General features: G+C 36.0%; 1 protein-coding gene across 2 annotated transcripts in view; it reads right to left on the bottom strand.

Moving 5' to 3' along the window:
* The window catches only part of ATAD2B (ATPase family AAA domain containing 2B), a 164441-nt gene that overhangs the window by 129295 nt on the left and 13358 nt on the right, over positions 1-21788 (bottom strand). For both annotated transcript variants that reach the window (XM_019450753.2, XM_053891118.1), the window contains exons 2-7: positions 12616-12767; positions 7598-7647; positions 7082-7235; positions 5791-5893; positions 3401-3509; positions 1128-1244 (exon numbers count right to left, since the gene is read on the bottom strand). In XM_019450753.2, the coding sequence (XP_019306298.1) occupies positions 1128-1244; positions 3401-3509; positions 5791-5893; positions 7082-7235; positions 7598-7647; positions 12616-12767 (685 nt within the window). The remainder of the gene's footprint in view (positions 1-1127; positions 1245-3400; positions 3510-5790; positions 5894-7081; positions 7236-7597; positions 7648-12615; positions 12768-21788) is intronic.

Raw genomic sequence — 21788 nt, 5'->3', positions numbered from 1 at the left:
GGGCTGATAAACATGTTCACTACCTTGATGGTAATGATAGTTTCATAGGTATATATCTAAGGTATTTCCAACTTGTCAAACTACATGTTAAATATGTGCAACTGCAGTAAACTGTATTTCATTCATACCTCAATATTTTTTTTAATCTAAAAAGAAATGATTCAGAATCTTTTTTCTATCTTTACACATCTCCCCCATTATTAACAAGGCTATCTGTGATAATGGCTCCTAACTGGAGTAATGTCTGCATACCTAGGCTGCATGTACTAGAGGGCTGCCATAGTAACTCTGATTCACTCCTTCCAGAGAATCAAACATCATTTTAGAGCATAAGAGTTTGAGTATCTCATACAAATATCTCAGTCCTTCCTTAAATACATTATGCTAAGCGAAAGAAGCTAGACACAAAAGGTCACAAAAAAAGCAAATCTATAGACAGAAAGTACATTAATGGTTGCCAGGGGCTGGGGGGATGAAAGTGTAGAAGTACAAAAATATTCTAGAATTAAACAGTGGTGATGACTGCATAATCCCTGTAAATAAACTCAAAACCAGTGAATTGGGGCACCTAGGTGGCTCAGTCAGTTAAGCACCCAACTTCAGCTTGGGTCATGATCTCGAGGTTCCTGAGTTTGAGCCCTGCATCAAGCCTCACATCAAGCCCCATGTTGAGCTCCGCACTGCAAGTGTGGACCCTCTTGGGATTTTCTCTCTGTCTCTCCCCTACTCACACTTTCTCTCTCTTTCAAAATAAATAAACTTAAAAAAACAAAGAGTATTAAATAAACAAATAAATAAATAAAAACTTTAAACTCCACAACACTTGTATTTTTGAAGGGGTGGTACGGAATAAGCTACTCAACTACAAAACGAAGTTATTCAGGGGCGCCTGGGTGGCTCAGTCGGTTGGGGTCCGACTTCGGCTCAGGTCATGATCTCACAGTCCATGAGTTCAAGCCCTGTGTCGGGCTCTGGGCTCACATCTCGGGGCCTGAAGCCTGCTTCAGATTCTGTGTCTCCCTCTCTCTGACCCTCCCCCATTCATGCTCTGTCTTTCTTTGTCTCAAAAATAAATAAACATTAAAAAAAAATTTTTAAAAGAAACGAAATTATTCAGCATTTCTTACCTATTGGAGGTGCTTGGTATCTATCCACTGTTTTTCTTTGTCTCAAATTGTATGGTCTATCATTTTCTTCCCCTTCTGCCTCCTCAACTTCTATGTCTCCATCCTCCTCTTGAGATTCTAGTTTCCCCCACACAAAAGGAAAAAGAACTGTTTTAATCCACAAGGAATGGTTCACTCTAGAACTGAATATTTACATTTTATCTTTTACTCTTTCTGCACAGGTAACATTTAAATGTGTCAACATTTTATGATACAGCATGTATCACTACAATTAAAAACCAACCTAGATAGATGTAAAAAAAAAAAAAAGCCTTTCCAACAAATAATACAGTTCTCTGCTAAATAACCTAGGTATTCTTATGATCTTTCAATCTCTTTGGTCATACAAAGGTATAATAGAAGACAAATCAAAATTTTACTAGAGCAAACTTCATTTTAATGCCCAGTTATCCACCAGTGAATAATGTTAGTATTCAAATACCACTCGGTAGTTCAAAAAAATATGCTTACAAGATAATTACTAATGTTACAGCAAGAGCAATTTTTGTTGGCAATACAATGGTTTGTTAGGCCTGCTGACAAGAGATAAGCACAAATTAGTTCTATTTTGGTAGGAAAATGCAGGTAGGAATTGGGAGGGAGCATGAAGCAGATTTCTGGGGTGTTAATACATTTATTTCTTGACATAAGTGATCACTTTATAATTCACCTAACTATACATTTAAAAATAAATTATAATATACATAAATCTTAAAAGCTTATTTAAAAATAAATTATAACATACATAAATCTAAAAGTTTATTTTTAAAAAGTGGTTTGGCTATAGCTATGATATGACATCCATTTATAGTTTAAAATAAAAGTCTGGGGTGCCTGGCTGGCTCAGTCATACAGCCTATGACTCTTGATCTCAGGTTTGAGTTCAAGCCCCACATTGGGTATAGAGATTACTTTAAAATAAAATCTTTTAAAAAATTAATTAAGTCATATGAAAATTTACTGGTTTATGGTCTCCAAATGCAATACACTTTGTGATTAACTTTTTAACCATAGGAATTATCAATATAACACAACCATATTAAAGCACAGGAAAAACCATAAAACCACTAGTGATACTGAGTGAAATAGGATACTAAAATGCAAAGCACTTTATATTTTAGTCATGACATCCGAAAGCATATTCTAAGTTTATAAATATTTTTATTAAGTTCTAGACAAAATCACCAAATATAGTATTATCTAAATTACTCCTACCCAAATAAATCTCTTTAAACCTTCGAAAAATATTGCTTTTTGAGAAACACCTGCACTATAACACACTATTTATTATGGGAAGAAATTCTAAACATGGCAAATCTACTTTGAAAACTCTATAAAGGTGTTCAGTTAATGAAAAGGCAAAAATCACATTATAAATCTGTCTGGCCTATACTGATTTTCTCCAAAGGAAGCAATATAGAGGTTCTAACTGTAACAACAACAATATTTGCTCAATAAAGCACCTTCATTAGAAATATCAGCTCTTCAAAACTTGCTAATAATATATTAATTACAGAATTTGAGAAATAAACCCATTCCTGTCCATCAAAGGTATACACATAGTAGGAACTAGTAAGATTTCCTTGTAAAATAAAACTATCCTTCATTTACAATACACCAAATCTTCTGAAAATCCATTTCAATGAAGATTAACACCTACAGAATTAAAACCTACAGTGTGCTAGTCATGGATTTATAATCTTTGGGGCAAATGTACTTTCATCATGTTCCTAGCTGCAGTCCCACAAATTCAGCTGGGGTTCTTTAGTTCAGAACCCAGACAAGCCTTGGAAAAGAGCAGTACCACTCCCTCCACTAGAACTAGCAGTCCCTCTTTCTTTAAATTTTACCACTGACTCCTCAGTCCATAACTAAATTTGGGGCCCAAATAATCAGAGATTCAGAGAATACGGGTAGAAGGTGACTGTGGATAAGGGCTTCCAATTAGAAACACAAAAGAAGCCTCACCTAACAATAAATCAGCTCATGGCAAATGTCACCAGATTAGGTCACTGGAGGGCTACCAATAGCTAGCTACAAATAAAGGTGTTTTTCCAAATGAAGGTGAAAACTCAGAATGCCAATCAAATAAAAATTATTCCAAATTACACAATACAGACCTCTAAAGCCAAAAATCACCCACTCAGCAATATTACATGTGTATTACTTGTATATAATTTTCTTCCCTCCCCCCTGAACTCTGTAGTATTTATTTCATAAGGTGCTTTACAAACCTTCTTCTTCGCCCTCAGTAGACACTTCATGATGATTTTGTATCCCATAACTATTTCTTCTCAGTGACTTTCTTCGCCTTTTCACTCTTGAATACATATCCATGTTTTCCTGTTAAAGAGAAAAATCTGTCAAACATTAACATGGAATTTATTCCTGGCTATAAATATCATTAACCTAATGGGATATGACCACTCTTGAAATTTACTGAGCACCTATTTGCAAGACACAGATTCATGAAAAACGGAGCTTCCTGAAATCAATAAATGTAAGAGTCAGGAGGAAAAATAAAACAAACTTACAAAATATTTGAAAATTTAAAACTACAGTGCCATGAACACACTTTCTCCCTCAAGCAAATTATAGCCTAGTAGGATGGAGTAAGATAAGTCACAGGTAACTATAAAACAAAGTAAAACAAGTTAAATGCCATAAAAAAAAAAAAAAAAAAAAAAAAGGTACAATGTAGGAGTGCCTGGGTGGCTCAGTCAGTTAAGTGTCTGATTCTTGATATTCGGCTCAGGTCATGACCTCACAGTTCTTGAGTTCAAGCCCCATATCAGGCTCTGTGCTGACAACTCAGAGCCTGGAGCCTGCTTGGATTCTGTCTCCCTCTCTGCCCCTCTCCTGCTTGCGCTCTCTCTCTCAAAAATAAATAAATGTTAAAATAATATTTTTTAAAAAATAAGAAAGGTAGTAGGGGGCCTGGGTGGCTCAATTGGTTAAGTGTCTGACTCTTGATTTCGGCTCAGGTCATGATCTCACGGTTCATAGGTTCTAGACCCGCATCAGGCTCTGCACTGACAGCACAGATTCAATCCCTTGGGATTCAATCTCTCCCTCATTCTCTGCCCCTCCCTTGTGTATGCTCTCTCTCTCTCAAAAATAAATAAACATTAAAAAAAAAATGCTTTAAGGGGCGCCTGGGTGGCTCAGTCAGTTGAGTGTCCGACTTCAGCTCAGGTCACGATCCCACAGCTCATTAGTTCGAGCCCCACGTCGGGCTCTGTGCTGACAGCTCAGAGCCTGGAGCCTGCTTCGGATTCTGTGTCTCCCTCTCTCTACCCTCCTCTGCTCGTGTTCTGTCTCTCTCTGTCTAAAAAATAAATAAACATTAGGGGCTCCTGGGTGGCTCAGTCAGTTAAGCGTCTGACTTTGGCTCAGGTAACGATCTTGCAGTTCATGAGTTCAAGCCCCACATCAGGCTCTGTGCTGACAACTCAGAGCCTGGAGCCTGCTTTGGATTCTGTCTCCCTCTCTCTCTGCCCCTCCCCTGCTCATGCTCTGTCTCTGTCTCAAAAATAAATAAACGCTAAAAAAAATTTTTTTAATAAATAAACATTAAAAAAATTTAAAAAGGGGCGCCTGGGTGGCTCAGTCGGTTAAGCGTCCGACTTCGGCTCAGGTCACGATCTCGCGGTCCGTGAGTTCGAGCCCCACGTCGGGCTCTGGGCTGATGGCTCAGAGCCTGGAGCCTGCTTCCGATTCTGTGTCTCCTTCTCTCTCTGCCCCTCCCCCGTTCATGCTCTGTCTCTCTCTGTCTCAAAAATAAATAAATGTTAAAAAAAAAAAAAAAAATTAAAAATAAAAAAAAATAAAAAAAATTTAAAAAGACTTTTAAAAAATGCTTTAAAAACAAAAAAGGTACAACATACTCTAGAATTCAGAGAGATGATCCTCTTGTTGCTAAGGGGAAGGGAGGCAGCATTTGAGACGAACCATGAAACAAAGGTAGGACTACAGCAGTCCCTAACCAACAGTATTACCAGAAGTAAAAGATAAAGGAAGAATTATTTGTTTATACTTGGGCAATAGTGTGTGAGAAGATAAAGTTGAATCCTGATTATGAAGGTCAAGGTATTTCTAATTAATTCAGTACACAATAAAAAGAACATCAAAGGTTCAGATCAGAAAAGTAACAGAATCAGGGGCGCCCAGGTGGCTCAGTCGGTTGAGTGTCCGACTTTGGCTCAGGTCATGATCTCACAGTTCGTGGGTTCAAGTCCCGCATCAGGCTCTGTGCTGACAACGTGGAGCCTGCTTGGGATTCTTTCTCTCCTTCTCTCTCTCTCAAAATAAATAAACTTAACTTAAAAAAAACTAAAAAAAAAAAAAAAAAAAGAAAAAAAAGAAAAGAAAAGAAAAGTAACAGAATCAGAGCCGTACTTTAAGATAACTGTTCTGGCAAAAGTTTAGGGAATCTTTTGGGAAAGGTTGCAGCAAATACAGTTAAGGATAGAAGAAGAAAACATAAAATCCCAAACTAAAGAGAAACCAAAGAAAAGGAACAATTCTGTTAATTTAAGAAAATCCAGTGCTGCTCACTCTCCATATGAATCCCTCAACCAAAATAAAAAATATTTGCAAAGGTTGTTAAAGTAAATATACTCACAAATTCTGTATCTGTCCACATTCTAAGTCGTTCTACTTCTCCTGACCGACGATTCCGTCTGATGTTAATGTTGTCCATTTCCTGTAGTACAGCTTCAGCAGTACTACAATCACATAATAAAACTAGGATTTAGACAATTGTGAGACCACATGTGGCATACACATGAAAGAGCACTCTTCATCAAAGCATAATTTAATTATCTCTGATATGTAACTGTAGATAGCATCCTAATTAAACATCTTTCTGAATCAGCAGCCATCAGAAGATAATGTCCCCCCTAAAAATCCAGAACATCTTCTACCTTAATATATTTAAAACTTACAAAATAGAACTTTTGTTCATAATACTCCAAATATTTAACTCCACAATGCCACTATAAATAACTACTAGATCCAAGGCAATGAAAATAATAAGAATTCAATCTTTTTATTTGAAGATGGTGTTAAGAAAATTTATAGGATAAACAATCTGTAAAAAGTTTAAAGCCAACATAAGGTTAACCGAACAGATATTTTTTAAAAATTAGAGAACACTGACCTCCATGAAATACAGGCTGGCATTACCACATTTTACCTTTTAAACACATTTATATAGTAGTTACTATGTGTCTAGATAATGATCTAAGTACTTAACAAATAATAACTAATACTCAAACTTGACATTACCACTATAGAATATAATTTCTTCTCTTCTAAAATGGGATTGTACTGACCTGCCCTCTCAAGGCCACTGCAAGGATTAAGTAGGATAATTTATCATCTGAGAAGAAAAATTTCATTGCATGTAGATACTGAGCAATCGACTAGGCTCATTCACTAGCTATATCCCATATACCCAGTCTCAAAAAACCTTTAATTCAAAATCTTGACTAAGCAAAACTATACTTACTACATATCAATAATGGAACCTAATGTTGCTTGAAAATTGTCAAAAACAAATTGTTAATGAACAAATAATAAAGGACTAGAACAGTGAAGACAGAAAAAAATTATTTTCTATACTATTTACACACAAGAGCTTAAAAAGGAGGAGAAAAATTTAGCTATTACATAAACTACTAAAACTAATAAACTGACTAGAAACTGATAGTAATTGCTAATCACTGCTAATTCAAAGTAAGTTTTAAAATAATTACATTTATCGCTAAGTCACCGCTTATTTTTTAAAACATAACAACCTTAAAAATCAATGGTTTTTTCAAATCTGAAATTTGATTTTGAAATTTTGAAATCTGAAAAATCAAGGGAATAAATTAATTAAATGAAACTGCTTACTGTTTAAGCATTCATACCTATTTACTAGTTGATCAAATAACAAACTCTGGTTCACGCTTTCGAATCTGTTTTTCCTGGAACGACAACTTTTTCTGACTTCCATGTCACCATTTATACAAGAAAGGTCCCCATCTCCCTTCTTTTCCCCTCGAAGGGGATGGCTTCGAAGGGCTACAAGAAGAGAGAGATTTACATTTCAAAGTACAGAGTATAAAAAGAAAAAAAAAAATACGTCAAAAATTACTTTTAAAAGACTACAAAAAATTCAATATAACCTCTTAAATAGTTTTAATCTCCAATAATCTAAACTTTTGATAACTGTTTATAACCCATCATAATAATTTAAATTATTTCATTTGTACTGATTTCTCAATGTTTAACAATTACATAAGTATTCGCTATGACTGAAATCCAGTCATTTCCAACGATATGCTGAACATTCTAGTAAATCACTGTTTTACCCCACTTTAACACTTACTCTAATAACATTAGTAAGAATTTCAATACTAACCATTTCATAACAGAATACTCACATAAGCTACTATGTCCGTTTGGTAATGTAGCACCAGGCTGAGAAGTTAACCTAGAACACAATTATATTTAATATGCAAACACATCAACATTCATTTAAAGAAGCAAGAAACGTAATACTGGTGGAATCATTTTAATCTTTAAAATGTCAGCAATATTACTTTTTAATACTAAAGACAACATCTTTTTTTACTCTAAGATTGGTAATGCACCAATTAATAAAATATACCAGCTAAGCATCATTTCATTACCTCAAGAAAAGCTTTAATAACAGATTAAAAATTGAACTTACTCTGTCTTCAACTCTATAAAGTCCAAAGAAGAAGCTTAAGTTTAACATGTAGTATAAAGTTAACTGATATTATAAGCAGCAACGGTTACAGACATTTATTATTGGTTTTGGTTAACAAAATAAAATTCAAACAGTGACAAATTTATTCAAACAATAGACTGTAAGAAGAAAAAAGTCTTTGAACACCAAAACTATTTAATAATTTCTCCAATATATTTAATTCACATTCTAACCCACCAAATGAAAACTTAGCTAATTTCTCAAAACAGTCACTGTACAATTCTCCCTTTTGGGTGGAGGAAAAGAAATGTTAATTCAGCAGGAAGATACTTAAATGATCATCAAAACATCAAGACTTAAAAAATTCACAGTATGCCTTGTGAAAACAAAAACTAAATTGCTACATAATAAAAGAAGTGTCGATGTAAACTAAGATATTTCTAAAATACCCAACAATTAGTATTTTCAAAAATTAAGAAAAATGGAAAGGACATTCAGAAAAAAGTAAATACATGATCTTCTGTATGGTTTGCACAAAATTCTCTTTTAATGGAAGTATACTTGATACACAATATTATATTAGTTTTAGGTGCATAACATAGTGATTGGACAAGTCTATACGTTATGCTGTGCTCATTAGTAGTGTAGCTACCATCTCACCACACAACACCACTGACGCTATTCTCTATGCTGTGCCTTCTATCCCCATGACTTATTCATTCCATAAGTGGACGCCTGTATCTCCCGCTCCTGTTTGTACACATTTTCTTAACAAAAATATTCTGTTTTTGGTTACTCCAGCACTTTTCGTGTTCAATTTTAAATGTTAAATATTAAATGTTAATGATAAATGCCCCTGCCTAATAAAGGTCATGGATCAGATGATTAAAGGATATACACAAAAACTCAAGCTGTTACATGTACACATACTGTCAAAAACAAAAACAAAAACACTCCAGCCCTCCTTTCCCCCAGAAAAAAACAAAACTACCTTGTTCTAATATACTACACCTCTTCAAAGTATTTTATTTTTAGTACCTTTATATACAAAGTACACTATAAAGTAATGAAATTGGTATATTAACAGGTCTTTCCTTAAAAGATTATACATGTCAAATTCTCGGGAACCCACTTAAAACCACACAGAAAAGTCAATTTTACTACATCATAAATCTACTTTGACTTTGAACCTAACATAATACTAACTCAGTATGATGAGTTTACTTACAAGTGAGGGCTCAAAATGAATTTTAGCATATGCAAAAACCAAACGATTGAAATTTTACATATTTAAATTATCCAAAAAAAATAAGATGCTAACCTTGAAATAATTCTACAAAAGAAACCTAAAACTTTCTGAACAGTAACATCACTGGGAGAAAAATGTACAATAAGCCTTTTTGTCCCTCTGAAGAAGACAATGCTTACTTGGCTTTTACTTCATTGCTAATGAAATCTGTTTTAAAAAGGAAAAATAAAAACTTATTCTTCAATCAATCCAATTATCTTACAATCATAGATTATCATTTTTCCATTACCATTTCTCTTTATAAAAATGAAAAACAAGAAAGAGACAGAATAGTAAATATCTGGATATGAAGAGAACACTAGAATTTTAAGAGTTGGCCTTCCTGTATAATAATACATAAGCCTAAAAAGCCCCATGAATCAAAGTTCCCAAAAGTTAATCGCTTAAAATGTAACTAGGTGAGTTCACTGTTTAATGAAAGCTCCTGGAGCACCTGGGTGGTTCAGTCGGTTAGGCATCTGACTCTTGATTTTGGCTCAGGTCATGATCTCACAGTTCATGGGATCAAGCCACACATCAGACTCTGTGCTGTCAGGAGAGCTCATTTGGTATTCTCTCTCTCCCTCTCTCTCCACCCCTCCTCCTCTCTCTCTTTCTCGCTAAATAAATAAATTAAATAAACACACATTTTTAAATAAATAAAAATTGTTCTGCCAATCAACAGTAATTTCTTTTTTTTTTTTTTTTAAATGTTTATTTTTGAGAGATAGGTAGACAGACAGAGTGTGAGCTGGGGAGAGGCAGACAGAGAGAGGGAAACAGAATCCCAAGCAGGTTCCAGACTCTGAGCTGTCAGCACAGAGCCCGATGCGAGGCTCGAACCCACAAACCGCGAGATCATGACCTGAGCCACAGTTGGACGCTCAACCGACTGAGCCACCCAGGTGCCCCCACAGTAATTTCTTTTAAAAATTTAGTAGTCAAGGGCGCCTTGGTGGCTCAGTCAGTTGAGCGTCCGACTTCGGCTCGGGTCTTGATCTTATGGTTCGTGAGTTCGAGCCCCGCATCAGGCTCTGTGCTGACAGCTTGAGCCTGGAGCCTGCTTCAGATTCTGTGTCTCCCTCTCTCTCTGCCCCTGCCCTGCTCACACTCTGTCTCCGTCTCTCAAAAAAGTGAATAAACGTTGAAAATATATATATAGTTTTTAATTTAGTAGTCATTACAAAGTCCTTTAGGATTCATTATTTTTCATGGTTAAGACTAATTCTTATATACATTCACTTTTCCCCCAAATGAATTATATTTTTAGCACAGTTTTTTTGAAAGAACTTTAACAATTTTACTTTAGTTACTCATCATAGATTATCAAAATAAAGGAATCAGGATTCTTAGGCTCATGACATAAAAACAAATACAATCCTTCAAATAAATCCTGATTTTCATATTTACACTATCTCAAAATCTAAAGTACTTACAAGGTTTCCTTAAAATTCAGTTCTGTTGAAGCTAATAGGTCAAACAGCATTTTCTATTTGGGTCATCTGAAACACCAAAATAGGGGCGCCTGGGTGCCTCAGTCGGTTAAGCGTTCGACTTCAGCTCAGGTCATGATCTCACCACTCATGAGTTCAAGCCCCACATCAGGCTCTGTGCTGACAGCTTAGAGCCTGGAGCCTGCTGTGGATTCTGTGTCTCCTTCTCTCTCTGCCCCTCTCCCACTCATACTCTGTCTCTTTCTCTCAAAAAAAAAAAAATAAATAAACATTAAAAAAAATTTTTTTAGGGGCGTCTGTGTGGCTCAGTCGGTTGGGCGTTTGACTTCGGCTCAGGTCATGATCTCACAGTTGGTGGGTTTGAGCCCCGCATCGGGTTCTGTGCAGACAGCTCAGAGCCTGAACCCTGCTTCAGGTTCTGTATCTCCTCCTCTCTCTGCCCCTCCCATGCTCATGCTCTGTCTCACTCTGTCTCTCAATAATAAAATAAATGTAAAAAAAAATTTTTTTCATTTTTTTAAACAAGAAATACCAAAATATTCTAACCCTGTAGCACTTACATTTCTAGATGAAAATTTAACTGAAAAAACCTTTTAAATTGCTATTCTGCCAAAATATAAGTAATAAATTCTGTTGGTATTCATTCTTTCTTAAGTTTTTTATTCAAGATATACTTAGCATTGTTTTAAAAAGGAGTATCATACTGAGGTACCTAAATGGAAGCAAAATTCTCTCCCCAAAACGAGGACTTTTTTTTTTTTTTAAACAAAAGACATGATCAAGATCAATTTACATAAAGGCCTTCAGAGTGGCTAAGATGTAGAAAATCTAATGTGCTATATACACAAACTGTTAAAATTATCTTACAGTTAAAGGTCAAACTTGAACACTAAAAGAACATTTTTAAGAAACATTTATCTAGAAAAAGAAGCCTGATTCACTCATTTAATAAATATGATACAGATTACAACAGGTAGATCAAGTCTAGAAGTGTAATTAAAGGGCAGTACTCATTTTAGTAACATCATTATAGCGACCTGGATCTGTTTTATCTCACAGATGAATATCAGAAAAGAAAAAAAAAAAAAAATCAAAGGCTCTGATTCAAGATTTTTCTACTTAGCTCCCAGACAACGCAAATAAAAAACTTAAAGTGGTCCATCTTCTGAAATATATTGAAATAGATACAGACTCTTTAGGGACCAGTATATACACTGCCTATGAAAGTCTATAAAACACCAAAGATTTTTTTTCATTAAAGAGTAACAGCATCCAGAATTTACCTACAAATATAAAATCAAATAATTTTTAGGTATTTGAAGGAGGAAAGAAACCAAAGGATTTCCTTTTTACTTTTGTTTGTAGTCCACACATCATCAACACTTCTACATCAAAGACTGGAGAAAAGAGAAGCTAAGAATTAAGAGTTCAATGTTTAAATCTTTTCTGTGTGTGTACCTATCCTACCTACAACAAATTATTACTATTTACTTTGGTAAGTGTGTAAAAATAAGTTATCCTGATACATAATGAACCAGACACAAAGTAAATTTAAGTTGAAAACGGACAAATGAAAAGATTTCTTTAAAAATTTTTACTACATTTTGGCATATCAATTCAAATGTAATATTTCATAATTTTAGAAAAGGGAGATTTTACTTTACATTCAAATAAAAATATAATTCTAATCAAATGTCTTTAAACTTTCAGTATAAATATGTATGCATATTTAAGACCTATCAAATTTCTTACCATTTTAGATTTAGAAATAATGGTTTCTATGAAATACTATAGATTTTTATAAAACAAATATGTTCTATGTCATATTTAGAGAAAATTAAAACATAAAACAATTATAAAATAAATAATTTATAAGTATTTCGAGACACTAGTGGCTTTATAATTTAAGAAAATTAGCATTGATATGAGCCCTAAATCATATCAAATAATTCATGAAAAACCAACGGGTGAGTTCTCACTTCTCACCTGGCCTGTCCAGTTGATATATTCCATTCCTCTCTCTGACCAGTACTTCGTGATTTTGATTTGTCTTTGCAAACAGAATCAGGTTGTTTCAAAGTGCGTTTGGCTGGAGGAGACACGTGGCTATCACTTAAACTACCATCAACTTCAGCTTTCTGAAAGACAAAGGTAAAAATGTATTTATTATCCCTATTAAAAAATATAGAATTCTTAAATTCTTGATAAAATATTCAACCAATAAATATTTACTAAGTGAATCTCTCTACAGGTATAGCAAATGTAGTATTCTGTAAATACAGAAACAAGGGAGTTAGAAAGATTAAATTTATAACCAGAAAAGTATATAGTTTCTTATTTTTATTTTAAAATAGTTTCCCTAGGGGCGCCTGGGTGGCTCAGTTGGTTGAGCGTTGGACTTCAGCTCAGGTCACGATCTCGCGGTCCATGGGTTCGAGCCTCGTGTCGGGCTCTGGGCTGATGGCTCAGAGCCTGGAGCCTGCTTCCGATTCTGTGTCTCCCTCTCTCTCTGCCCCTCCCCCGTTCATGCTCTGTCTCTCTCTGTCCCAAAAATAAATAAAAAACGTTGAAAAAGAAAAAAAAAAATTTTAAAAAATAAATAAATAAATAAATAAATAAATAAATGTTAAAAAAAAATTTTTTTTAATAAAATAAAATAGTTTCCCTAGGAATAAGCCTAACCAGAAGAGGTGAAAAATCTATACACTGAAAACTATAGAAAGCTTATGAAAGAAACTGAAGAAGACACAAAAAAGTGGAAAAATACTCCAGGCTCCTGGACTGGAAGAACATCGTTAAAATGTTGATACTACCCAGGGGCACCTGGGTGGCTCAGTCCGTTGAGCATCCAACTTCAGCTCAGGTCATGATCTCACAGTTCATGGGTTTGAGCCCCGCATTGGACTCTGTGCTGAGAGCTCAGAGCCTGGAACCTGCTTCAGGTCTTGTGTCTCCCTCTCTCTCTGTCCTTCCCCAACTTGTGCTTTGTCTGCCTTTCAAAGGTGAATGTTTAAAAAATAATAATAGGGGCGCCTGAGTGGCTCAGTCGGTTAAGCGTCCGACTTCAGCTCAGGTCATGATCTCTCAGTTCGTGAGTTCAAGCCCCACGTTGGGCTCTGTGCTGACAGCTCAGAGCCTGGAGCCTGTTTCGGATTCTGTGTCTCCCTCTTTCTCTCTGACCCTCCCCCGTTCATGCTCTGTCTCTCTCTGTCTCAAAAATAAATAAACGTTAAAAATAAATAAATAAATAAATAAATAATAATAATGTCCATATTACCCAAAGCAATGTACATATTCAATGCAATACCTATCAAAATAACACCAGCATTCTTCACAGAGCTAGAACAACCAACCCTAAAATTTGTATGGAACCAGAAAAGACCCCAGATAACCAAAGCAATCTTGAAAAAGAAAACCGAAGCTGGAGGCATCACACTCCCACACTTCAAGACCTATTATTACAAAGCTGAAATCATCAAGAGAGTATGGTACTGGCACAAAAACACACACTCAGATCAATGGAACAGAATAGAGAACCCCGAAATGGACCCACAAACGTATGGCCAACTAATCTTTGACAAAGCAGGAAAGAATATCCAATGGAATAAAGACAGTTTCTTCAGCAAGTGATGCTGGGAAAACTGGACAGCGACATGCAGAAAAATGAACCTGGACCACTTTCTTACACCATACACAAAAGTAAACTCAAAATGGATGAACGACCTCAATGTAAGACAGGAAGCCATCAAAATCCTCGAGGAGAAAGCAGGCAAAAACCTCTCTGACCTCGGCTGCAGCAACTTCTTACTCAACACGTCTCCAGAGGCAAGGGAAACAAAAGCAAAAATGAACTATTGGGACCTCATCAAAATAAAAAGCCTATGCAAAGCAAAGGAAACAATCAGCAAAACTAAAAGGCAGCGACAGAATGGGAGAAGATATTTACAAATGACATATTGGATAAAGGGTTAGTATCCAAAACCTATAAAGAACTTATCAAACTCAATACCCAAAAAAACCCCAAATAATCCAGTGAAGAAATCGGCAAAAGACATGAATACACACTTCTCCAAAGAAGACATCCAGATGGTCAACTGACACACGAAAACATGCTCAACATCACTCATCATCAGAGAAATACGAATCGAAACCACAATGAGATACCACCTCACACCTGTCAGAATGGCTAACATGAACAACTCAGGCAACAACAGATGTTGGCGAGGATGTGGAGAAAGAGGAACCCTTTTGCATTGCTGGTGGGAATGCAAACTGGTGCAGCCACCCTGGAAAACAGTATGGAGGTTCCTCAGAACATTAAAAATAGAACTACCCTACGACCCAGCAATTGCCCTACTCGGTATTTACCCAAGGGATACAGGTGTGCTGTTTCAAAGGGGCACACACACACCCAATGTTTATAGCAGCACTATTGACAGTAGCCAAAGTGTGGAAAGAGCCCAAATGTACATCGACAGATGAATGGATAAAGAAGATGTGGTATATATATATGTGTGTGTGTGCATATATATATATATACATATATATATGAACATAAGGGAAGGGAAACATAAAAACAGGGAGGGAGACAAAAACATAAAAGACTCTTAAATATGGAGAACAAACAGAGAGTTACTGGAGGGGTTGTGGGAGGGAGGATGGAGTAAATGGGTACGGGGCATTAAGGAATCTACTCCCGAAATCATTGTTGCACCATATGCTAACTTAGATGTAAATTAAACAATAAATTTTAAAAATAAAAATAGTTTCAGGCCTACAGAAAAGATGTATCTTTTTATGACATGATTCCTCATTCTCTCCTAAATACTCCAGTGCATACATGCCAAACCAAGGATATTTTGATACATTAGAGTCATATAACCCTCCCAATAGGATATCAGCATTGATAAAGTGCAGCGCCAATGCACAAACACATTCAAACTTTACTTGATCCAGATTCAGGATCCTATCAGAGAACATATATTGCATTTAGTTATCAGATCTCTTCAGTCCCCTTCAATCTGGAATAGTTCTTTAGGCCTTCCCCCATCTTTCATGCCCTTGACTGTAAAGAGTACAGGCCTTTTGTTCTCTAGGATGACCCTCAATCTGGATGTGATGCTCCAAATAACCACATTCTTGCGAAGAATATGCACAAATGATACTGTGCATGCTTTACTTACCCATCATTATGTGTAACTTTCATCACCTGGGCAATTTGGCATCTGCCAGGTTTCTCCACAATAAAGTCACTATTTTTCCCTTTGTGTTTGATCTAGACTCAAGGTGGAATTATTCTGATAATTCACCAATATCCTGTTCTTCATCAAACCTTCACCCATCCACCAGCCATTAGCATTCATTGACTATTTCTGTTTTGATCTAATACCATTGTGATGGTGATTACCTAATCCCAACATTCCTTCTCCATTTTTTAGTTGGCATTCTACTTTAAAGAGCTTTCCCTCCATCCCTTTGTCAGAATTCCTTTACTTACTACTTTTATCAGTGTAGATTCATGGATTCTTATTTTATACTATATGTTATAATCCATTATTCCATTTTGCTGCTCAAATTATACAACATTTGGCAATCAAGGGCCCTTAGAAAGTGGTTCCTGTACCTTTTTGATATGTCCCCATCATTTTGACTACTTCCTTGCTTTCTGACACAAAAGACATCTCTAAATTCATCTTATACTTTCCCTCCCTGATTCTAAAATTAGCCATTTCTCCAAGAGATACCTGATACCTTTTAGTCATGGATAGTATTTAGAAACCAAGATCTGGGCATTAAGTGTGCTCATTGTTACTAGGGTTTCACAGCTACAGAGTCCTCTCAGAAGAGAGCAGGAAATATATGAATATATATACATACATATAAACATATCTATACCTATTTCTTTACCTGTGCATAAATAATAACATATGCATATACACCAAGGCTTCTAATTCTAATTCCACATCATAAGTTTCTTTCTAGACTTTCCCCTTTTATGTTTGTAAGCTCTTCTCGGGGAGAAACCTGGCTTCCGTTTATTTGCTCTTTCAATTAATTTGCTTAACATAATCAATTTCTCAACCAGAGACGTCCACTTATCACATTTCCATTATTCCCTCCCCAGCCACATGTCCTCTGACTACAGGAAGGTCAGTATCCGCACAGCAGCTCTTGTCTTCACCACTCAATTCCCTGGATACTGGGCAAATGGATAAGAGACTGGAGGGAAGATTAACCTTCCCTTTAGAGAAGATTTAATTCATATGTTAATGCTTTATTACTTGACATTATAGATCAGTATTTCAAAGGTATATATGACCATTTTCAATATACTACCATATATACTATTTTATTTTTTTATGCCACAAATTTAAGAAAAAAATATAAGAACTATTTATTTCATAAATGCACATTTCTAAATCATATTTTCCCAAAGTAAGACAACTACGTTACACAAATAACTAGTCAAAATGTAGCCTAACAAACAAACTTAAGAAATGCAGTGCAGAGCCTGCTTGAGATTCTCTTTTCCTCCCTCACCCTCAAAATAAATAAATAAAAACTTGAATGAAAGAAAGCAAGAAAAAGAAATACTTGTAATAGGGGCACCTGAGTGACTCAGCCAATAGAGCATGTGATTCTTGACCTTAGGGTCATGAGTTCAAGCCCCATGTTGTGCACAGAGCCTACTTTGCTAAAAAATTTTTTTACAAAAAGCCCAGTTTCTAATTTTATGCTATAATACAATTTGCCATGAGCTAGTTCTAAAGCCACAAGACCAGGGGCACCTGGGTGGCTCAGTCAATTGAGCATCCAACTCCTGATTTCAGCTCAGGTCATGATCCCAGAGTCATGGGATTGAGCCCCCATGTCCAGCTCCATGCTGAGTATGGAGTCTGCTTAAGATTCTCTCTCTCCCTCTGCCCCTCTCCCCTACTCGTGCTCTCACTCTATAAACAATTAACAATAAATAAACAAACAAGCAAGCCTGCCAGCCAGCCACAAGACCACACTCATACTGAAAGACACAAAGGGAATGGGGCGCCTGGGTGGCTCAGTCAGTTGAGCATCTGGCTTCGGCTCAGGTCATGATTCCACTGTTCGTAGGTTCAAGCCCCGCATCTGGCTCTGTGCTGACAGCTCAGAGCCTGGAGTCTGCTTCGGATTCTGTGTCTCCCTCTCTCTCTGCCCTTCCCCACTCACTCTCTCAGAAATAAACAAAAAAAAAAAAAAAAAAAAAAAGGAGGGGGGAACAACTAGATATTCAGAGTGTCTACAATTAAGGAAAATTAACCTATTTGTTGTGTAACATACAGTACCACTTCAAGTTATCAAGAAAAAGTGTTTAGCTCCTTCCAAACTATCATCAGTAGAGGGGGAAAAACTATTTAAAAGCAATTCAATCATGTAATAGTGCTTTATCAATAAACATGCTTACTGTACTTAACAAATGAGTGCTTTTCAAAATTGTACTATTTCACTTCCTCAGGCTCTTGCCTTCTCTAACCCCACCCTTTTCAGAGTACATTAACTAGCCCAAGGTCACATGGCTAACAAATGACAGAAGAAAAAAAAAATGAGGTCCTGCCATTCCTAACATACATCTGTTACTACTATCTCAAACACTCTACCTTAGATATTTATAAAAATACTAAGGTTAAAGTATGTATTAATCGTCATCTAACTCAACTACTCATCCAAGACTTAATTACTGTCTACATTTGTCACTACAAAATGTGCTCCACCCCAGACCTAACCAATCAGAAATCATTTTTCTTTACATGATCCCCAGGTGATTCTTGTGCACATTAGTGTCTGAAAAGCATTATTATATGACATACTTATCAAATAGTCACTGAGAAAGCAATGTCATGTGTTCTAAGCTAAAGCATGTTTGTGAATACAGAAACCGAACAGATACCTGTGAACTACTTCCTCAATTTAGATAGTTCAGGCCTGCATTATTCCTCCTAATCAAATCCCATCACTCACCCTTCAAGACCCATCATTTCCTGGGTGCCTGGCTGGCTCAGTTAGTAAAGCATGCAACCTTGATCTCAGAATTGTGAGTTCAGGCCCCCACAGTAAGCAGAGCTTACTTTAAAAAAAAAAAAAAAAAGACCCATCTTTTCTTGAAAATCTTACCTGAAGGATCTGATATAAATTGACCTTTTTCCTCTACTAGCTGCAACTCTATTATATATTTTGGCATTTGATTATATTCAACTTAGTATAATATGTTTACCATCTTTAAAATATCATATTCTAAGTCTTGAGATTCTAGCAAGATTTTAAGTTCTCATGTACAAAAAAAATACTTCATTTCTTTTTAATTGCACACCATACCAGGGTGGGGGCTCAAGATTTCCCAAAGTTCATTCAGTAAATTATTAATAGGAATTATTAGGAAAAAAAAAGGAAGGTTCAGAATCAAGTAAGTTTGGAAATAATTAGGTTCAAGGTCTTCTGCTGTAGGACTTCTACGAGTCTTATTTAATATGTTAATATGCACTGTAAACCTCTAAATATGGAGGACAGTATATAACATTTCACAGACTTATTTGATGGAACTCTTTTTTCATGGAGCATCTACAGATCCTGAAGTTTTACAAACATACTCTGGGAATAAGTACTACACACTTATTGAATTACAGACATTAGTAAAATATCTGAAGTCTAGTCATTTTTTAAATAATTTGGGTACTACATAACTCTTTGAATATCAATTTAAATGAGTCTGTAGGTTTATTTGTTGGTCATTCTCTCATATTCTACTAGCTTTTTTCAGTTCTATTCAGGAAGGTCTCTCAAAGCGTTATCTGCACACTAACTGAATCAGAAATCACCTGATTCCTCATTAAAGAAATATAACCTGCTAAACTAGAATCTCTGGAGTTGGAATATTTTTAATGAGGGCCTCCAAATGATTCTTAGTATCCAAAGTTTGAGGACTTCTCCCATATAAAACAGTTTAAGTACATGAGGCACATCATTCTAACTGCTGCACTATTCTACTGTATTTTTCTTATCTTGGTAGGGTTTTAATTTTGACTTGCCTCTGTGACAGAAACCTCAGAATAAGTAACATTATAAAAAGCTCCTTCCCTCCAAAGAAATCTAGGGATTTAAGCAAAGCAAATAACCAAAATGTAAATACATACAAAATAATTACTTCACCATTTAATTAACTTCAAGCTTTGGGAAAGCTTTTACCTACAAACCTGATGATACTAACAGTTAACCTTTAATAAGATGATCATAATGCTCAACTTCAACTTTTTCATCTTCAAAGCATTTTACTAGTTAATTATAACCTAACCCTTTGAGGGAAGGCGTTGCCAGTTTCAGGACAAAGATACTTAAGAGAGATTATGCAATCTACCCACAGTCATTTAGCAATGTGTGTCGGAGTGATTACAATCCATGAGTAAGAAAGGCATCTCTGACTAAGGGAATAATTTCATTTAACAAACATTTATTGAGGACTCTACTGTGTACGTAAGACTTGGAGGACAATGGTAAAAAAAGATTAAGACCCATTTGAACTCAATACAAAATCTACTGGGTTGACAGTCACAAGGATAATATATGGCATAATATAGTGAGGAACATGATTCAAAGATGAGATAACTTCCAAGTGAAGTATAATAGTAAGTGCCAAATGCTACAAAAAATAAAAGTACAATGAAAAGATAAAGTTATTCCCACCTAAGTGGGAATTCTAACCCCAAGAAGAGTTAAATTTTTCCAGTTAGCAAAAATCATGTTCTCCTGGAGTCTGAGGCTCTTTAGTCGTGCTCATCAGCTACTACAAATACTTGCCACTATTCTACCACAAATCTTATAAAAGTAGGCAAAAGAATTTGAGAATAATAAAGCAGAGAATTTATGCTGCTCTACTTTTTAGGGAAGACTTCCTGCCCAAATCAGAATTTGTCAGAAATCTAGAACCTAGGATTTTAATGTAAAGACAAAAAGAATATATCCAAGTATAGCATTAAAAAAAAAAAAAAAAAAAATGATGGAGCGCCTGGGTATTCAGTCGGTTAAACATCCAACTTCATTCAGCTCAGGTCATGATCTCACGGTTCATGGGTTCGAGCCCCACATCGGGCTCTGTGCTGACGGCTCAGAGCCTGAGCCTGCTTCAGATTCTGAGTCTTCATCTCTCTCCGTTCCTCCTCTGCTTGCACTGTCTTTCTCTCTCTCTCAAAATTAAACATTTAAAAAGAAAATTTAATAAAATAAAAAAAATGAGACAGTCAAGGAAGTAAGTGAATTAGCAGACCATGAGATTAATTCGAGTCTTGATGATGGCCTCGTGTAGAATTGTGAAAGCAGAAAATAAATTGATTCCAGAAAGTAGAGTAACTGAGAAATTAGTGACACCAGTATTCAAATAAACACAATGTAACTGCAGGTTAGTAAAAAGTGGTTCTTTTTTTTCAGTGAGTGTGGGGGGGAGCCGGGAGACAGATGTTAAAGGAAGAAGCATAATGCTGAACTCTAATTTCAAAAGTTAAGTTTAGAATTCTAGCCAGAAATCTAGGGAGAGGTGTATCAGGCTGTGGGAAATGCAGCTCTGAGACAGAGTGAGGTGAGGACTAGAGGATAGATATGAAATGGCAATAAAAGGATCATAGATAATATACAGAATGAAAAACAGAGGGCAGAAGTAAAACTCTTTAAAAAATGCCTATATTCGGGGCGCCTGGGTGGCTCAGTCGGTTGAACGTCTGACTTCGGCTCAGGTCATGATCTCACGGTTCGTGGGTTCAAGCCCTGCATCAGGCTCTGTGCTGACCGCTTGCTTAGAGCCTGGAGCCTGCTTCAGATTCTGTGTCTCCTTCTCTCTCTGCCCCTCCCGGTCATGCTTTGTCTCACTCTGTTTCTTAAAAATAAATAAATGTAAACTGTTAAAAAAAAAAAAATGCCTATATTCAAGCAATGAGCAGACAGGATCTTGTACAAACTAGTGAAAAATATAGTCTTTTACTAAAACAGCTTGGGAGTAGGGGGGGGCGGGGGGACGGGGGGTAGGGCAAACTTGGGTGGCTAAGTCAGTTGAGCATCTGACTCCTGATTTCAGCTCAGGTCATGATCCCAGGGTCGTGGGATCAAGCCCCACATCCAGCTCCATTCTGAATGTGATGTCTGCT

The sequence above is a fragment of the Panthera pardus genome, unplaced genomic scaffold (genome assembly GCF_024362965.1).
Source record: "Panthera pardus isolate Hobbes unplaced genomic scaffold, ASM2436296v1 HiC_scaffold_26, whole genome shotgun sequence".
NCBI classification, from domain to species: domain Eukaryota; kingdom Metazoa; phylum Chordata; class Mammalia; order Carnivora; family Felidae; genus Panthera; species Panthera pardus.
The sequence above is the reverse complement of the archived record's forward strand: the minus strand, read 5'-3'. Positions and strand labels throughout refer to the sequence as shown.